General features: G+C 41.4%; 1 protein-coding gene across 1 annotated transcript in view; it reads left to right on the forward strand.

Annotated features, from left to right (window-relative positions):
* The window catches only part of Sox102F (transcription factor Sox102F), a 41941-nt gene that overhangs the window by 2838 nt on the left and 17711 nt on the right, over positions 1 to 21392 (forward strand). Inside the window, exons 2-4 of the mRNA XM_068298144.1 lie at positions 13445 to 13823; positions 13901 to 14433; positions 15151 to 15265. Of these exons, the coding sequence (XP_068154245.1) occupies positions 13446 to 13823; positions 13901 to 14433; positions 15151 to 15265 (1026 nt within the window). The 5' untranslated portion in view covers position 13445. The remainder of the gene's footprint in view (positions 1 to 13444; positions 13824 to 13900; positions 14434 to 15150; positions 15266 to 21392) is intronic.

A 21392-nucleotide genomic window follows, 5' to 3' on the forward strand; every position in this document is an offset into this window, starting at 1 on the left:
GATATATGAAGGTTTCGGTATGAGAAGAACCTTCCTTTTCTAGTATTTTATCTGCTGAATTTCCCAGTATGGAAAACGGACAACTTGAATGAAATTCTGCAGATCGCCTGTTAGTTTTTAGATATACATTTTTCAGTTTCGTAATAATCGCCACGTTTCTCGTGCAGAAACGTTAGTTGGAATGGCTGTGATGGGGAATCGTATGTAAGTGGCCGGGCAAACAAAGACAGGTTGGCGGGGCCCCGTCCTAAGGCTGTTGCCGATCTTTTGAGGGTCTTTGCTCTTCCTAAACAATGATTTATAGCTATGTATGTACATATGTATGTACCTCAATTCCACACTGTTTGCCAATATTGCCGCGTCTTCAGCTGATGAAATTGCATCTTAGAATGGACTTGGGCCTGGATTTGGATTTGTCACGCATAAAGCATGCAGTTGCATTTACGCATACATTGAACGATGTAAATTTGTTGTGCGTGTGTGTGTGTGTGTGTGAGCTTGCGTGTGCCAGTAGTGCTAGTCCCAAGTCTATTGAGAAAATGCTGCAAAAACGTGTTTTAGAGTACATAGATAAAATAAAGTCGAATCCGAATTGCGGCGCCGGACAGACGGACATGTGGCGGACTGGCGGAGGGACAGGTAAGAGATATGCTCGTCGACGTGGACGTGGACGATGGTGTGCGGCGTGGAAAAACTAGTTGTGTTGTTGTTTTACGTCGTCGCAAAAATAAACACACTCAAAATAACAACAACAGGTGAATGCGAATGCAAACGCGAATACAAGAAATCAATAAAATACGAAAAACGAGAAAGATGTCCGGGGGTTGCTCGACTGTCCGATACCCTTCGATTCGCATTTGAACCAATCCGCAAATGAGCTTAAATTCGTGACGTCGAATTGGCCAGCTTCTCCAGCTCTAATCATGCACACTGGGTACACTGAAGAAAACGTACAATGTTGTTTCCTGTTTCTTCTGACCGCAGTCGAAGCCGCAGCCGCGAAGTCAAACCCGGAGCCAGTTCGAAGCGTAGAGAAACTGAAGCTGGAGCTAAGGTGGACTGTGGTGGACTGGTGGATGTGCGTTTATCATTCGAGAGACAGTGCGCGGTCGGGAATGAGGATGATGTTCGATTTGTGTCCAGTCGCGTCTGTCCAGCTGGTCCAACGCACTTGCCTCTGTTTCTGTCTCTGTCTCTGCCTCTGTCTTTGCCTCAGACTCTGTCTCGGCCTATCTTTCTGTTCGTCTGTGTCTGTTATCAAAGTTATGCAGATGAGTTTAGATTTGATGCGGGGACGGGGAATGTGGCGGGCGAACTGCATGCAGTCGTCTCCATCTCCATGTTCATGGTACTCAGCCCCATGCCCCATCCTCATCCCGACACGTAGCAAGGCTCAGATCACATTAAAATATCAACCTGTTCCTGTTCCCATTTCTCAGCGACCGCGCAGTCAACTCAATCGAGAGCAATGGCACCGTAAAATTCAATTTGCAGCCAAAGAAATAAATGAATTGGTGAATCCATCGGCCTCTCTCCCTCTTTCTGTATCTCCAGAGAAGTCGGAAAAGTTTTCTACCAAAAATTGCATCAAAAACTGCCCATGGAAAAGCTGCAAGGGTCGAGATTCGAGAACAAAAGCTGTATTGTTTTGTCGGCCATCCGATTGTGATTGGGATGTGGGCCGTTTTCGGTCAACAAACGAAACGTTTGTCTTCCATTTGGACAATGTGGGCTATGAAATGATCACCATTGATTACAATTACACCCCGAGATGTGCCTTCGACTAATACTGATTTCTTCGGAGACGAACTTGCGTTATGCCTCGCAATAGTTGAAACTTTCAAGTAAAAGATACAGCGAGTCCAAAGAGATGCTGCCGATCGTGTACACAGCAACTCCACCTCTAGACTACACTCTTTTCCTCCGCTTTCGCACTTTGGGTCCCCGGTGCCGATTCCGCGCCCCAACCCGTGCCGGGCCCCTCTAGAGAGCAAGTAAACAGCAAAACAACAAGCTGGACAGAGACAGACGCTCCACTCTGTCTGAAAATCTAAAACGACAGTGGGATACCCTACCCTACTCCTACTAACTGATCACTAGCCTATTCAAAATCAAATGCAAATTGTATTGAGTCACAGCTGATGTCGGATGGATTTGAATGAATGTCTCTGTGTCCATCTCCCCATTGTGATCCTTGAAGTCGGCATTCCCCGAATTGTCAGTTGTAGGGTGCACACACTCTGTTGTACACACACTTGCCACATCTATATGTGTCTCCGCGCATAAAGTTCCCAAAGCAAAACAAAAAACAAAAACAAAACGATATACTAACATGACAGCGAAGCGAAGAAAACAAACGAAAAGAAATAACTGCAAGTCAACGACTTGGCGACCCGATGCTGGAGCTGGAGCTGGAGCTGCTGCGGCATGAAGCATTGCATCGCCAACCAGTGGAGGCAATAGCACTTTGTAGCATCTCAGTCTCTTGCTCGATCTCTGCAAACTCAGACTCAGTCAGTCCTTGTCTCAATCTAGTTTCCGATCGTCACACGCTCTCTTTTACACTGGCCTCTTTGTGTTTGTGTGTGTGTGCGTGTCCGTGTGCGTGTGTATGTGTGTTGGTATGTGCATACCTGTTGTATGTCCCTGTACCTGTACCTGGGTCGATTCGACTTGGAACTGTACATGAACCACCTCTGCCACCGCCTGGCCTGGTCCGGCGTGTACGCACAATTTTTAGACGCCTGTCTAGCAGTTGCCGTCCAGGAACTCAGGATACGCTTGAAAATAGTTTCCCTAACGAATATATTCACCGTTAATACTCATCTTGAACTTGACAAAGTTCGGATCACTTGAATTGGGCAACATAATCATTTCTGGAGCACAAGGTGCACTCATTTCGCTTCCTAATCCATAATCCAGTTCAGTGTTTTACGCACTGCACTGAAACACTGAGGCAGCCGCATATGGTGTCCAGATGTGTCTCAGATGTTGTCATTATCTCCCATTGTCAAACGTTTTTGTGATCTTTTGTCTTTGCGGCATGAATGGCTTCCTCTTTCCTCCCACTCCCCCTTCGCATCGCACTCCCACTCCTCCTGCGAGTAAGCAGTTTATTTTCGTATGGCCCTGGCTGGCAACCAAAAAAAAAAAAGGGGGAATGTCGGACAGCGCTCCCACTGCCACGATTATGTGAACTCACCTACTTACTTGTGGTCATAAGCTGGATAAAGTGCACGCCGGGAGTTGAATTCCAAACCGAAATCTTGGGCGATGACAATAAAATGTCATCTCAACTGTTCAAGTAATGCAATGCCCCCAAGAGGACACAAGCGGAGTCGAATGGACACACCCCCAACACCAACACCATCACCAACTCCAACCCCACTCATAAACCGAAATCGTCAATGCAGGCGACCCGATGCCAGCATCTGCGCTCTGGGCCCATATATAATTCTGGGTCAGAGTTGAGGTTGAGCTGAGTCTGGTTTGGGTTTGGGTTTTGGGTGTTCAGCATATTGATGTGGTCATATACAAATAAGCATTTAATATTCATTGATTGGTCAAGTGGTCACATTTCCAGTAATTCGAGAACCGTAAAAATACCAACCATTCTGCGTTTGTCGCATATGGCCATGAATAAAACAATAAGGATAATAAAAAGTCGGAATAAGGATGTGGGGAAACTTCATTGATGCCACGGTTTGTGTGGCCTTCGAAGAATCCTGAAAAGTTGTTTTGTTTAACATGAACAAATCGAATGCTTTCAAAATGGATAACATAAATTAGTTAATTAGTTATAACAAATTGTTGAGGAATTACATTTGCTAAAATCTTCAAATATGCATCTAAATAAATGCAATCATCTATAAAATATTTTATGTTCGTATCCTTTTAAATTCTAAATTCTAATTCTATGTTATTTTGACCTAGCAATTCTACATTGCCTATTGGATGTGATCCTGAATGCTTTGTTATGTTTAAAGTTCTGATTCAACCTTTTGACCCACATTATACAGTTGTTGTTAAACAATCTTGAACCTCCACAAAGTATTTCATCACGAGCTTTCACTGTATCTTAAGAGAACGGGAAAGCGGTGTGGCTGTTTGGTTAGTCCTTTAGTTGTCCATAAGCGGATTAGGGATTAGATGAACGAAATATGCACTTTTCGAAAGCTGTCATACACAGCATACTTGATTCGAAAATCAATATGTCTGATGAGACATCGCCCTGGGCAGGATATTGCTGCAGACCTTTGGCCCCGCAATATAAGTAGTCGGAATGAATGGAATTCATGCAGGATTGTTGGACAGGATGTTGCGGTTGTCTGGCTGTTTCCTCAAACACAATGAGGAGCGACAAGTGTAATAATCACCAGCGTGAAAGATGTTTAGTAATGTTTACCTCCAACTCGTGAGGCTAGACTCGGCTTGACTTCTGAGTGTACAGATGAAGTTCCAAGATGTATCTTGGGGACTGGAAGGACTAAGACTAACTTGACATCTAACATCTGTTGCTTGCAATTTTTCTGTGCTTTAATTTGTTGTTTAAGGATCAGTTCAGAAGAGAAAAGTGGCCATGAAGAGTTTGATTTATTATCCATTTCATTGATGGGTGCGGATGATGATGATGATGCCATCATGTCAATGGTGGTGCTGGTAATACATCCTTACATACACATGCAAAGTAAACAACAACGACAATAATGTTTTTCCTCCATCACCCTGCCCCACACGGACTCCAACCCATTCCCGTCATCAAATGTAAACGTACCGGACATATGCACATAAAAGGGCAACTGTGGTCCATTCTTTTGGTTCGGTTCGCCAAACAAATTGAAAACGGGTGTGGGGGGTGGGAGGATGTCGCAAAGTGTAATGTAGAAACGAACAAACATAAATAGGCATAAATAATGGACAGTCCTAAGCATCAGCCACCGTCCTTGTCCCTCGTCCTTCGCCTTCGCATCATTGAGGGTGACCTGACCCGCTGCGCAGTTGCCGCCTAACGGATGGTCCTGCTCTTAGTCCTGCTTCTTTGGCCGCGGTCCAGTCGACCTTTTGTTTGCGGCTTTTTGACCAAACAAGTGCGCCATCAACAGCAACAAAGCACAAAGCGCATCAACAACAAAAACAGCCACAAATACAAAAGCCTTCGCTCTCTTTGAACTGCGATTTGTAAGTGCCCCATGCGGACAAAGACAACGTACACCGAGATCCGACTTATTGTGCACCCAAATATGCAAATAAAACTCCACCGGAACTAGTGGGTGTGAGTGTGTAAGAGGCTGATTCCCCCTCTCTCTCTCTCTCTCTCTCTCTCTCTCTCTCTCTCTGTCTGCGAGTGTGTGTGTTAGTATAAGAAGGCGGCCCCAAGTAATGTGATTTTAATGTGAAATCCAACAAGAACTCTACCAAAGAAAAGCATAAAAAGAAATTAATGTTTTCACTTAATAATTTTATATGCAATGAATTATCTACTTATCAATCGTATTTCTTATGTTTGACTGCTTCTACCTGGACTATGTATGCAAAATATTGTACATACTTTGGTTGCAAAAATCATAACTTTTGTTCTACTAATGAAATCGATTTGATCTGTTTAAGATATTTCGAAAGACGACAATATTGAAAAAGGGTACAGACTAAACTGCATTAACCTTTAGAAATTTAGTTTTCATATCTTGCACAAATGGGATAAAATGGTATATTTAGGTAGCGAAAAGTTGAGAGACAGGCAAAAGGAAGTTGATCAGATCCTATAAAGTATATGTAGAGTGCTGTGCGCTTATAAGAGTAAGCGAGATAGCAAATGCTTTCAAATTTAAAAGATTTTTCACTTGGTGGTAAACCAAAGTCGAGGTGATGACTTACTTCTTTAATAGTTTCAATATTTTTGAATTGATAAATCGATTAGGGATCGTACTATGGTAGGCTATAGTCAAATCCAATTCGAAGCATCCAAAATATCTTATCGAAAATTAATCTCCCCAAGAAGAGAAATTCGAAAAACATTGTGATCCGATATTTTGATAGATGTTAACAAAAATAAGGTTCGGGATCCATTGATTTATCGTTTGTTTTTCATTTTTTCCAGCTTTAAAGTTTTAGTTCGGAATGCTAAAAGTTGGGACAGTCATAATGAAGCTAATTGTTGGTGGTGCGGAAAACATTGTTTATATAAAATGTATAAAATTACTAAACCAAATTCTATTATTGATAAAAGTTGAACAACTTTTCCAATTCAGGATATATGAACCCTCCGCCCTACCAATCAAAAAGTGGGCCGAACTAACTGCTCCCGTACCAAAGCTTGCAAGCCCTGGCAAGTTTTTACCATGCACCCATAGGGTGAAATGGTATATTAAAGTCGCCAAAATGTATGTAACAGGCAGAAGAAAGCTTTTCCAACCCCATAAAGTATATATATTCTTGATCAGTATCAACAGCCGAGTAGATCTAGCCATGTCCGCACGTCTATCCATCCGTATGAACACCTAGATTTCAGAGATTACAAGAGCTAAGATCACCAAATCGTGTGTGTAGCCTCGTGTATTACCTACGGTAATTAAGTTTATTTTAAAATTTGTATACTCGCTTAGTGCCAGCGTCTGCGCTGGCTATCTGTAGTTGTTGCTTAAAAGTTTTGCCACGACCACCTCCACCCCCACAATTAAGTAAAATCCGATTGGTTCCCGTAATTCTTAGTCTTATACATTTCTATTATCCTAACAAATTTACTTGAAATCGAAATACAAATATTCAAATTATACGTATAAACGTATTTTACTAGGCGGTTCATAAGAGCGGAGGTGGCCGTAGACTAGTGGCGGCGCTAGAGTGCTTGGGTGTTTGTAAGAGTAAGCGAGAGAGAGTATGCTAGGATGAGGCATGTAAAACAATATAATAGACTTACATTTGGTCTTTGCACTTTAAAATATTTGGTCCAAGTGGTGCATGGCATACCGAAGTCGGCGAGACGATTTACTTCAATCTTTTACTCCTTTCTTCTGAAGAGTCGGATAAATAATATCCTACAACATAAGCTGGAGCTTGCCATTTATTTTCAGTATGTTAGTATGTACGACAGCTATATAAAATGGTTCTTTGATTTTTATCAATTTGCAAATATACATTCAAATGCATGTATAAGTATCTGTAGTCATCCAATCACGATTAACTTATAGTTTATCATATATTCTATGTTCATAAGTACAGTGATAGTTCTAATCGCGGACACCTTCTTTAGGCGGACAGCCCCAAACGAATTTTATAGTCGCAAGTTTTTTAGCACGACTTTCACACCAAATCCGTTCCCTTGGGCGGACGCTCCCTTGGCAGGACGCAGACACTCTTTTTTGTACATTTTTATACATCGCAAGGTTTTTAGAGTCTATAGCTGCTGAAGATTTTTGTGCTGGGGATGATCTAACACTAGCCACAATTTTAAACAAAACTTTTATTTCAAATTTTGGGAAAGACAATCTTGAATATTTGTTTAATGTAGACAGCTCCTTGACCACAGAAGTGAAAGTGAAGTTGATTTAAGTGATTCAGATGATGAGATTACTGTACGGCCAATTGACTCAATAAAACCGTAAGGAGAGGCATAAGGAATTAGCGAGCCTTGATTTTATATGTTATCAATCCTGCAACATTTTTAAAAGTCGCATTGAACACTTACATCTTAACCATAAGCAAGAGAACTCCAAAGAGTCTACAAGTGACCAATTTTTTGAAACTCATCTTTCTCATCTCCTTTTGGTCGACATCTTCCTTGTACATATTCACAGAGTGGATAGTTTTATTTGGGGTTTGGATGTGTGTGTGTTGTGCTATTGTCTTAAGTATGAGTGTGAGGTTTGTGTTTTTGAAATGTTCTATTACACAGTTATCATAAATGAATTGCTGGCAGAAGTGACTGTATTCGACCGCTCGTTCATTGGAACCTCAAATTAGTCCGATACAGGTCCAGAGAAGGAGTTGTGGGTCCATATCTTCATGCTGACCCAGAATATAGTTATATTATGGTATATAATTTCCGCCTTCTAGTGCAACGCCATATCTGACCAAGGTGAACACAGCATTTTTGCCAGGGTATTGAAATAGAAAGTTTATGAAAATTAAAAAAGTCATCATATTTTTAAAGTTTTGTCTTGATTGAAGACTGCTTTGCTGAAGTGCTTGGCCAGTTATTGGAATTGTCAAAATTGAGCATTATCTCAAGAAGTTAAACACATTTTATAACTGGGAATTGAAGTCAAGTGAATTGATTCGGTACTTATTTTAGGAATGTGACGAATATGTAAACATATTTTTGTATTCTTTGGATAACCTTTTGTTGAGAAATGGAAGTCCAGTAAGCGGAGAGGTCACAAACTGCTCGGATAAAAACAGGACTACAGAATATGTACATATAAATTGGTATAAGAAATAAATAATGTTATATACCAATTAATGGTATAATCTGTCAACAAAAGTACATGAAACAAACGATTCTCAACTGCAGGTCACAAATTTAAATTAATTTCAAACTCTCCTTTTGTAGGTTTAAAGTCGCAAGAAGTCCCCCTTTCAATCCACCAAATATAACCTAATCTTTAACTAAGTAAACTTGATTTACAATAAATTTACTTACATATGTTAGCCTTATTTGGTGCACTATGTACATGTATTTCTAATTATTGGTAGTACAGAAGCCAAATATGAACATTCATGAGTGTTTGTTGAGCTTTAAAGGGAGCTAATTTTTATGTTTCAAAGAAAGGGGAAATCCCCATATACTGGACAGTTGTTATCTATAAATTTAAAATAGACCCTTTGAGTCTAGTTCTTGCTCGTCATCTAGACTCCCATCGTCTCCAAATCTCTCTGTTCCCCTGAAATTTGAGATGGAGCACGATGCAATAGATGACCGAAGTACGCAAGGTGGAGGATAATCTTTGATTGGACTTGTTGTTTTAAGATCTAAACATACAATACATTGGCAGACATACATATTTATATATAAGTATTACCTATTTAAAAATGATGACTTAGGCGTGTTGTGGGCGTGTTGTCCGATTGAGACTTCTTGCAATTTGCAAAGTGGTCGCCGTCCTTCCCAAAAGAACCCCCATTAGAACTCGCCGAAGGAGGCAATCGACCGGGGCCGAAGCTGGGACCGGGAAGACCAAATTCATTTTTAATGCAAGCACGTGCGCGGTTTGCCGTGGGCTCGTAAACAATGCCACAGAAGTCGATAGAATTGTGGCAGGGTCAGAGTCAGAGTCAGGGCTCGTCAGCTCGTCCTTGGGTTGGATTGGCTAGAACTCCAATTGAAAATTCATTATTGCGTCAGGCGGTTTCACATTTTTATGTGTTGTTTGCTGATGATGTTTTGGCAGTGCTTAAAAAGGAAAGCATAATATTTATTGTGTGCACCTTGGGTTACCCACACACACACACACACTCATATCAACCATCGACCATCTACCACGTGCCTACTTAGTGGTCATACATTTTTGAGTCAACGAGGCGGCTGTGGAGCAGGCGGATATGGGCATGGGGATGGGAATCGAATCGAACCCATCAACAATTTGGTCGATGAGGCAGTGGCAAGTGCCGTTGGAAAACTCTCACCGCGGGTTATGTTTCTTTGGCTCTAAAGTTGGACAATTTGCGGCCACTTCGACAGCGAATGATAAATGTTACACGAAATTGCATATAATGAAAAATCGTCTCGATAGGAAAATAACAGCAGAGTGTTTTCGATTCACGCTACACTCGAAGAAATGGGGGGGACACTAAAATTGCTAAAATCAATTTAATTTATCATAAGTAAATATAACTAATCTAATCGATGCGACGATATCTCTCTTAACTTAGGCCAGGATGTTACAATAACAGATTAATAAGTGAAAAACGTGAAAAACTTGTCAGGTATAAAATTTAGTCTAAACACTGTCATAAACACGGGAATTTTGAAGTTACGAGGAGCGACCACATCCGGTCCTGTTAGGATCGATTGAACAGCAATGAAAACAAAAGAATTTTGAATACACTTTAGAATGCATTTAAGATGTTTCTGAAAGAATATTATGTGCACGGAAATAAGGTATCGTAACTATATTTGTAAGAGAATATAATTTACTTGGGTATAAAGGACCTGGGAAGAATAGATTACCAGAAAATCCTTAAGCTTGTATTCTATTCACATATTTTCGTAAAGGTCATCAATATTCTTGATCCAGATCGATTGCCGAGTCGATCTGGCCATGTCCATCTGTCCTATACGCCGGAGACTGTACGAACAAGAGCTGCGTATTCGCTTTGTAGACCCGTATAGTACGTACGATGATCAAGGTTATATTAGATATAGATAGATTGGATATATTAAATTTAGAACGTGGTCTTAATTATTGTGTGTGGAGATTCTTTGTTTTAAATTTTAGACACGCCCAATTTTGACCTGTTATTCGCCTCCCTCAACTTGTAACTAACGAAATCAAAGCAAACACACTAATTGCTGTCATTAAAATATAAGAATGGTCTTGAAATTTACAGATGTACTTACTGTATAAGCGTTTATCACTAAGTGGGCTATAATGGAGGATTGAATGAGTGATAACAGTGACCGAGATAGCATGTCCTTCAAATTGCTGTTTCACATGCTGCATGCTACACCAAAATCAGGAAGACGATTTACTTCATTTTTCATTTTATTTTATTTTCAAAAATGGATTTTCATGGATGGCTTTAATTAAATTGCTACTTAATGCTAAATTGATGATTTAGAATAAATCTTAAAGACAAAAAAAAAAAAACAGCTGGTCAAAGTCCTGAAACAAGTCCAATCAGTTTCGCTCAGTGTACAGCTAAATGTGGGTGTCTTTTGTCCGTCCGCCGTCAATCCGGGTGCAGTGTGTTCTGGCATCTTCCCAAAAATTTAAGGATGTAGCCGCACTCTCTAAGAATCTCTGTTGGCAAAAAGAGAGAAAGAGAGAGTGAGAGGAGAGAGAGAGAGAGAGAGAGAGAGAGAAAGGAGAGACAGAGAGTGAGGGTGGTTGTCATTGATGTTAGATTCCGATTTGAACCGTTATTGTTGCTCTCATTTATGCCCATGTATTTATGTGTGTAGTGTTGTTTGTGTGCTTAACCATTCGCCGTAACTAATTTATTTATTTATTATTCCGTACTTTCGGTTTCGGGCGTCGGCCCTTTCACATTTACATTTCGGAAATTACATATGTAAGTGTGTGTGTGTTCATAAATATTGCTATTTAAACAAAACAACAAACGCCACAGCCCACAACCCGACAAAAAGGAACTCGTTCCAAACCGAACCAAACCCATTCAAGTGAATTTGCGGAAGCTATTTGTAAGTGTACAAGTCAATATTTGAATTGCTTTGTGTGTGTGTGTGGGTGCGTAGGTGTGAGTATGCGAATGTCATGTGTATACGAATCTTTATCTAAATTCGTATGTTCGCACATACACACACTTAAACTCACACACACACACACACACACACATTCATATGTGCACAAAAGTGCCTTGGGGATGGATTGGAGACGGAGACGGAGTCGAAGTCGATGTCGAGCCGCCGAGTAACGGAAGTCATCATTATAAATAAAACGTTCAGTTCAAAGCAAATCGGAAAAACAATCAGTTGTTGTTGTTGTTGTGCCCAAGATGTGAATGGGGATGGCGATGGCAATGGGGATTGGGGGGTCGGTGGGCCAGGGAATGGTGCCATTTCGACTTCATAACTACGGCATGGGTATTCCTGATCAACATCCAATGTCGGATGTATGTTGGTCCTATACACTCCGTGAATTGCTTGGGTGGCGCGCACACTATCTTATCTCATGGGGATGCACTTACCATATAAATATGTACATACATACATACATATACATATGTATATGTATGTCTGTCTAATATATGTATATGAGTACAAATATTGTGAATGTGTGTGTGTGTATGTACTGATTGCATCTAAACAAATTGCAGTTTCCGTTTTCAAAGGTGCACGCAATTGCAGAGAGCGCGGTTTTTCCCGCGTGGCTTCGTTGCTACCAATTTGTCACTCAAAATAAAAATGCAAAAAATATATATAGATATGTACAATACATGAATGGATGTATGTACATACATACATATGTATGTATGTACGCGTGTTTCTTTATTTTTTTGCCAATTGCAAGTAGTGCAGCACAGCCGGAAGTGCGTCGAGAGGACGACTGTTCCGCTAAATATAAATAACACAGATGAAACCACTGCTGATGCCTTCCGATTAGCGCCACAATAAAAGTTATGCATAGACTCACACGCAATATATGTATGTACATCTGTATGTATGTATGTATGTATGAAATTTCATAGCGAGGGATCTTAACTGGATGTTAAATGTATAATGCTGGAGATTTTTAACCGATTGTTAGGGATTGGCAGGAAATATGTTTTTGATCAGATCAAACCAATTTATTGGGTAATCTGTCAATTTCAATTTCATTCAGTTGGATATATATCAGTATATACTGATTAGGCTAAATAGTGAAATGTATATATATTCTTGATCAGCAACAACTATTCATTTCCGTTTTGACTCTGTCTCAAAGAGTACGACAGAAAGCGCTATTAAATTTGGTATGTACTCTCGAGTATCAATCTCTAGAGGATCCAGGTCATATGCAAGGACACGCAGGAGGACATAATTATATCAGCTAATCTTTCTAACCTTACTTACCTTGATTCAGCATAAAACGAAGAATCTGAATGAAGAAGCATATCTCTAATGTTGAATAAATCAAGTCAAAACAAAAATGTTCACATTCAATATGCAGGATATGTATTTAGGATAAGTCCCCAAAATCTTCAAAAGAGGATTTTTTAGCTCTTTTAAGAACCACAAATTCTATCAGTAGCAGTTTTTTCCAAAGAACTCCGAAACTGCAATGTCCATACCATGTCATCAACGGTAAAACAAGTTGGGAGTTGAGACTAAGTAAGACCAAAAAGATTGACAAAACTTACAATGACAAAATCCACCCTTTTGGGTATACTCCTAGGCCCAACGCCACCAATGTGAGATTTGCCTCGAACCGGCAAGGTTTGATTTAAGATTTGAGAAGTTGAAATATAAACTGATATCTCCAAAACTAAAAATAAACAAAGCCCACTATATGATGGAGTAAGATTTTCTTAGGGCTAAAGGCACAGATGAGGTTAAAAGTGTCTTTACAATGATATTTTTTTGTGAAACCTTTTTGTGGAAGCCAATAAAAAGTTATTAATTTGTAATATCGATTAAACTGCATTGATTCTTTAAATGCAGATGGTTTGATGATATTTATGATAATATATGATATTCACGTAAAATTGGCTTAAAAATTTATATTTTATATACTTTAGACTATTTCAACATTTGAAAATGTAAATTTTGTCTACTTCACATTTACAGTATGTCGGGAAAACGGAAATCACCGCCCAGTAAAGTCGACGCCGATTCAAAGAGCAGCTTACAGAGATTAGAGCTGTTGGAAACTGAAAGCCGAGAGTCTCAGGCGGCAGGTGTTATCGGTGATAGCGACAAGATGCAGCAACAATTCTTCAATAATAATAAGAATGAAGAGGGGGGATGCACTGTGAGTAGCGGAGCTGCAGGTGCGGCTATGGCCAATGAGAATATGGATATGTGCCTGGGCTTGGGGTTGGGCGTCGGCCTTGGCCTCGGCCTGGGTATGGTATCAGCTAGTGATACAGATCTGGACACAGATACACGAAGTGTCAGCCCCGGACTTAGCTCTAACAACGAATCGGACACGGACAATGTTGCCCAGGTAGGTTTAACGTCTTAAACTTTGAACTTGCTTGGCCCTACATCCTCGTTGGATGGATAACCCTTTTATCTTTGCAGTCGACGCGGTACTCTGCAGCTAAAAGACGCATTAAGAAGACGGGCGCGAAATCGCGCCTCAGCAATGGCGGTGGCAAGTCAAATTTTATTTCATCGCCGGTGAACCAGACCCATGTGAGTGTCTCTAATGGCCGAGACGCTGAAGAAAACTGGAGGCTACCGAGGGCGGAAGGCGATGATGACTCCGAGGTAGTGGAAATTCAGGATTTAAAGCAGAGCTCGTTGGCTGATATGGAAGGGAGTCAAAAAGCATCAATGCGCATAGAGGATCTCGCTGATATAGAAGGAGGAGGCCCAGATGAAGCTCAGCTGCGATCGCACCAACACAAGGAAGTAATTGGGACGGACATTGAATTCGGGAAACCTTGTCGCACTTCTCCACTGCAAGCAGAAATCGAAGAGAAGTGTATACCCAGTCCAGAACAGCGAATTTCACCATCCGCTGGAGGACCTCCGCATCAGCTTTTTTCCAGCTACGTCAGTCCCAACACAACGGAATACTCCACCATGCTAAAGCCAAGTATTTCACTGAGGTAAGTCTCATTTCCATATACATATGTTCATATGTATGTATGTAGTTGGACAATTAAAAAGCAGCTGCCGATAAGCATATAGAACGTTTGCCCACCTCCCCCGATATGAAGGATATTAGCTAAACGCAAAGTCATCCCAACCTATGCGCATCCCTGTCCCGTTGTCGGATTACAAGGGCTTCCTTTTTGAAAATTGCTGAATCTAATCCCATTAAAAATGCACACCAAAACTAGCAAACGGCTTCTGGTAAAAAGGCGGTGTCCTCGTCGGCATCGTCGTCGCGACGGCACGTCCGTCCGGTATCCTTCTGCAGGCAGAAGCCTGTGTCTATCGAAACGCCAACCCGCTTGATTTGCTGCTCAAATTTCAGTTTACGCTTTTAGATTGTTGCTGAATAATTGAATACCACGAACGGAAATGGCGAATATAGTTAGCAATGGCAAATTACGAATACGACCACAGAGCATCCAGCATCCAGCGACCAGCACCAATATCAATATCCCCTCCAACCAGCTCGGTCCCTCTCTGGTTTGAGTGTCTGTCCAAATGTTTTGGTAATTTTCTTGGCTATTTTAAATTAGCTTTTCCTAGTGGGTGAGGGCGAGAGCGGTGTCTGGTGGCTGGTGGCTACCGGAACTGGTTGGTGCGGCCATAGTTTGCACAAATCTTTTTTGGTGGGTGTATTTGTACTCATGTTCGAATATATCTATTTACAGGGAATCTGGAATCCTGTCAGGAGGCATCTCTGAGGAGCGGGCATACGAAAAGGATCGCACGGTAACCGAGATGATTCGGCAGCTGCAGATGATACGCAGTCGACTTCTTAATCAGGTAAGCTTCTTTGCCCAAATGGTGTTCCAACCTCGAGTTTGGCTTCCTCCCTGCTTTGTTAGCCAAATTATGGAAGGTCGACCCAAATTTGGGGGCAAAACAAACGACATTTATTATTCATGTGAATTGGGCGTTGCGCAACAATTGTCAAAGTGCTCCCGCATAGTCGGGGCAGGAAGTGGTTGGTTCGATAATGGACAGGAATGCCAAGGCATAAGGATAATATGTAAATTGAATTGAACTCCACTTAATTTTGGCTTTTGGCAATGGATTTGAACACCTTAAAAGGTCGTGCCCAAGCATTCGGATCTCGAAGTGAGAGTGAGTCACGTAGCAGACATTCAAAGACAGAGCCCCACATGGCTTTCAACTGCAAATTGAGAAATTAGTATCCTCAAAGTACACAGTGAGCACGTAAACAATAAAAATTACAAGCTGACAAAGATTTAACAGGAAAACATTCAAAATATAATAAGAAAATCCCAAGTACAACAAATTCATCTTCCTTTATTCTGGAACTCCGCCTTATAGGAAAATGGTAGAAAATAGTTTTCCTAATGATTCGCTGCCTTATGGAAATGTACAATTTTCGATCCGGGTCCGTGTCTGGGTTCGGGTCCGTGCCCGGGGCCTAAAGCTTTAAATTCGGGATATTGTCTTCGTGTGTATGTGAATGTGAATACTTTGTTCGTATGAGTGCGCAAATCCCTTTTCTCTGTACTTTTTATTACATATTTCATTCTACTGTTTTCTATTCATTTCATTCATTTTGCATTTGCCCGGCTTTCTGCTTTCTACTTGTACTTGTGCTTCTGGTTCTGTTGCTTCCCCTGCTCCTCTTCGTTCTGCCCACAAAGTTGTATTATTCTTCCTTATTCCTTTATTCTCCGCTTTGCTCCATTGTATAAATTCTATCCTGTGAACATTCTATTCCATTCTACCTGTACTCTCGGTACTCTCTTTCAGCTTTTCTGTGCCATGCTTAAATCTCCTTTTGAATCGCCTTTGTACTGTGTTTGGCATTCAAGCTTCGAACAATAAGCTTTTCTTTCAGCTTTCACCTTCTCCTCTCCGTCCACGTCTCCACCCACCCATTGCCCATCCCCCACAATTTCGCCATTCTCTTTGCTCTTTGGTGATGGCCACCCACATGGCCATATACATAGATGTGGACATAGATGCCCGTCCAACTTTTTAGGAACGCCCACGCCCCTCTCATGCTTTCTCAATAGTTCTGTATGTATTTATAGGGATGATGTGGGCATAAATGGACAAACTAACTAGTTACATATATGCATAAATATGATCCTTTGTTCGGGCCTTCCGTCTGCAAATAAATGAGGTACACCGCTGGTTCTTTCAGTGGATTCTTAAAATGCGAATGAAATTGCTCAAGCCTCGAGTCTCTATCCAGGTCTCGATCCTGAATTCAGAATAAGCTTGATTTTCCAGTTAGAAAGTTCCGTTTAAATCAATGACCTTCTGTTCCTTGGGCCCCGACCACGGTCTGCCCATTTGTATATGAGGATGAGGCAGCACTTCGTCCTGTGACACTGTTACAACGGGGCGATGACAGCGCAACATTCGCCTGCTCAGCTAATCGGCTTGAAATCACGCTAATGTGATGTTTATCAGCAAGATTTGCGAAACAAAAGGGATGAGGACGAGGGAGGATTGCCCCAAGAATCTAACGAAATCTGCATTTGCCCGGGGGTTGTACGGGGTCTTGGTAAAACGAGAACTGAACCGCGTAGCTGCCGCAATTGATAGCGTCAATAAGATGATATCTCGGTGCTAAGTAGTTGTAGTTCAAAGGTCGTCCTCATTAAAAACGCATTAACACACATGGACACGGACCGGGACGGATTTTATGTTAATTAGATGCTGGATGTCCTCCGGTCCCAGAGATTCATACCTGATGACAGAACTTGTTTCAGCTGTCACTCTTTTTCCTCAATGGAAAAGTGGCCAAACTTCCAATTTTTCAGTAAGGGAATACTGAAGGTTTCCGAAATATTTGGAAAATCAGAAGAATCATTTATAAAGGGAATTTCCACAGATTCTTTCGGATTTGCTATACATACTTACATATGTTTTCTTGCACTTCAGTAACAATTGGTAGTGATAGAGAACGAGTGGGAAATACTTTCTATGTGTGGCAGACCATTTCCACTCTGGCCAACTCCCACTCACCTGCGCATGAATGTAAACAGGTGCAGACGTATGTATGTCCACATGACCTCTCAACCCATCGACCCATCGGCTGGTATATGTACACAAAAGTCCACTGTATGGGCGTTTTTGAAGAGCATTCTCTTTGCTCCATGTCTGCCAATAGGAAACAAATAAATTGCGCTATCTCACTCAAATCCGCCTTGTTCTTCTGCTCCATTGATACATACATATACATTTGTATGTATATATGTGGGGATGTACATATCAAGTTACATAAATATATGTATACATAGACGATTCTGTATGAGATGTAGTTCCAAAGGTTGGGGCTGAGCCTTAATTTGAGCTTACAAAAAGGTTACAAGTTGTTGGTAAGGTCTTTCAGAGCATACACATACATATGTAGTTTTGTCAGTCAAGTCAAGATTATGGTATATAAGTTTTTTGATATATTTAGTTGGGCCGTTCGTTCCATATGCAGTTGCAAATCACACCGGAAATGCATTTAAAAATTTGCCCACAAATATTCTAATATTAATCAAATTGTGCTAACCTTGCCTTGCGTCAACTTTCTTGGCATGGGAATGGGAATTGAAGTTGTGAATGGGAAATGCAGGGGGTTGGGCGGGGATTGTGGGGAGTGCGAAGTGGAGGATGCAATCGTTGCTAAGAAGATGTTCTATTTTTAAAAAGCAAAATTTATGAATGAAAACAGAAATTAATACGAAAGCGGAAAACAGCGGCACACAACAACGCGATTCGATGCAATGGAACGGGCGGGAAAGTACGGGTACGGGAAAGTACGGGTACGGGAGGCTGGGTTAGGATGCTGGCGCTACATTGACTCGAGGTTGGTATAAAAGTCATCAAAGTTTTGGTTTTTATCCTTTACAATTGAAGATCATATCAAATCGAGGGAAAGGAATTGAAAGATGGAGTGAGAGAGAGAGAGAGAGAGTTAGATCGTGATCTCTATTGAGGTTATGTATCGATTTTTGTTTCTTGAAATCGAAACAATAAATATTCGTATTCTGTCGGCAAATGTGTTTTTGTATAAATGGATAGATTTCTATAAAAAGTCTATTTCTATATAGACGTATGTATGTATGGAGGGGAATGCTTATAACAGAAAAATATATATCATAAATATAGAATACATACAATACACTATATTGTCGAAATATTTCGTATTTCGTATTTTATACACCATGCATATGCGCGTATAAAAAATTTATGATCCGTCCACTTGGTTCTTGCGTATCCATGGTGTGGGTGTACCACGGAGAAATGCCGAACATCTCTCATTTAAATTGATCGCCCAGTTCATATTTTATACCCACGACAACAGCGAATGCTCAACACATCCATAAATGTCATAAAATTCATAAATATCGCTGTAAAATGTTCATTGTCTATCTGAATCTTGGGATATTAGAAGCCATAAAATATAACTTGAACTTAGTGGGCGTCATCTAGAAAGTCATCTAGGAAGTTCAAGTAATTGTCACAGAATTCGAAAGTTCGAATTCCGAATTCGGAATGAGATCGAGATTTAATTCGAAATATTCAATATCTAATAACCAAACTCCATGCTTATCAAAATGAGCACACGAGCCACTGTATGTCTTTCTACCAGGGATTGGGATGCGGATGGATGGTGTGTGGGATTATGGGCGGAATATGTCGAGAAGATATTATTTTAAAATTAGAAACTGTCAGAAGCCTTTCAAAATCAAAGCAAGGGAAGCCCAAAATGCATTAGGAGCAGCAGCTGTAGTTGTAGTTGTAGTTGCTGCTGTTGTAGTGGTGATGCTGGCAAAGGCGAAGGCGAAGGCGGTTGGTGGTGCCAGCGGTTGAATGTGGCAAAAAAAAAGTAAAATAAAATGGGAAAACAAACGCAAAATGGCTAATTCGAGGTGATTTATTTTTAAGCAATGAAGATTTTAAGGAGAACGCTTCGGATAAATGCAACACAAGGCAAGGGCGTTGGTGATAGTTGAGATTTTTGGAAGAGGTTTTCCAAGAGGCTTTCAACCTGGCTGGAATTCATGGAAAATTCCCATCGGGAACATTTGTACACATAGATAAGATTTCTCCGACTAAGATTGTCAGTCACAATTATGAATCAGTCGAGTGAGTTTTTAATTTTACACAGGCCACCTCCTCATCTGGCTATTGATGCTGGCGCACAAATCTTTTCGTGAGTGACGATGCACGGGTGGAAGACTCCGGTCCTCTATTAGCATTAGCGTCTTTGCATTAACCCTTCGCACTCCACTCGACTCCACTCCACCATCCGTTCCCGGCCATCAAGTTGAGCGGCACACACGAGCCGCGCACGAGCCGTCATGCGACGCAAACTTATCATATCAACATCCACACACCTATTGCCATCATCCTCCCGTCCTCTGCTCCCCTTCACCGCCTCCTACCTCACTTCACCCTTCTGCCGAAAACAATAAAACATTCGAGCAGAGGTTCCGTGGAATGGGTAGTGGAAGAGGCAGGCACTTGATATTTATAAGGCGTCTTAATGAAGTGAGAAATGTTTTCATAGTGCCCCCGAATCAGTATTAGAATGAGAATGAGAATAAGTGCCGCCAGCACAGTCACAGGCACATCCACATCCATTCTCATTCAGATGCATTCACACCCGTTCGCCACTTTTATGTCGATGACGATCCTATCAGCGTGGCAGAGAGAAGAAGGGAATAACTGAAGGTGTGAGAAAGGAGAGCGACACAAAAGCACTGGCGAGGAGGAGACGCAGAGGTCGCCGTGGTAGCCTATTCTTAGAACCAGTGCATTTCGCCACTCCAACTATGAGTAGTACCACTAAGTGGCACGAGCCACCAAGTGTGTCCATGTCCCAAGTGACGTATTATTCGCCTACCATCAGCCGCCAAAGGGGCAAAGGCATCCAAAAAAAAAAAAATCAATGCTCAATCTCACCCACATGAACAAATGCCAACAGAATTGAAGTTTGTCTTTGCATCAGAAACAATTGAAGAATATGGAAATATTTCGACTAACTATAGAGCTGAGGGCATCATCGCACTGTGTCGAATCCTTAGTGCTGTCAAATAATCGAATGGACTGAACTCTCAGAGAAAGCACGTCCGCCGACGCTTGGCCGACATAAGCAATTATTAGCGAAATGGTTTCTAAAGCCCTGGGATAATAACTTGATTAGCTGACCGACCCGCCGATGCAATGAGTAAAGTTTTGATGACTTTGCCGACCGTCGCCATAAACAGGACAAGAATAAGGATTACGGCGCACGGTCCATGTCAGTGGCAGCGACAGCGGCTAGTTAATTAGTCACCACTCCACCACCATCACCGTTCAATGGCGATTACCCCGAACCACAGACGGCCTGAGGCACTGCCGGAAATTTGCCATTGGGCGCAGTAGAGAAGGGGAGAGTGTCAAGAGTGGTTGTAGATGTGCCATGCTCTCCGTAGTTAATGACTCCTAAAATGGTAAATAAATCTGTGGTAAAGTGCCCAAGTGTCCATCGACCACAAATAGGCTGAACAATGTGGAAACGAGATAGCCATCGCACCTACCTGTCTACCTAAAGGGGGGTGGCTAGTCACATTCTTGGCCCGGCAATTGGGTGAATTGAGGTGAATCGAGGCTTTTGAGTGTGGCTACATTATTTTGTGTGTATCATTAGAGATCGTGATTCGAATTTTGTTGTGTTGCTTCCTGTTTTCCTGGCTAAAATTCGACGACCAAAATTAGAACTGCTCCATGCAAGAGGCATGGGGCATGGGGAACGGGACATGGGGCACGGGACATAATCGACTCAATGCGCGCTCTTCCTCAGTCATCATTCGTTCTTTTGTTTTTCTCTTCTCTTCTGTTTTTGTTCACTCCTCCGCTCCGCTCCGATCCGCTCCACACAGATGAGATGTTTTGTCAAAAAAATTTTGACTTTTTATAAATT

Source organism: Drosophila tropicalis, unplaced genomic scaffold, assembly GCF_018151085.1.
Source record: "Drosophila tropicalis isolate 14030-0801.00 unplaced genomic scaffold, ASM1815108v1 contig_859, whole genome shotgun sequence".
In the NCBI taxonomy this organism is placed as follows: Eukaryota; Metazoa; Arthropoda; class Insecta; order Diptera; family Drosophilidae; genus Drosophila; species Drosophila tropicalis.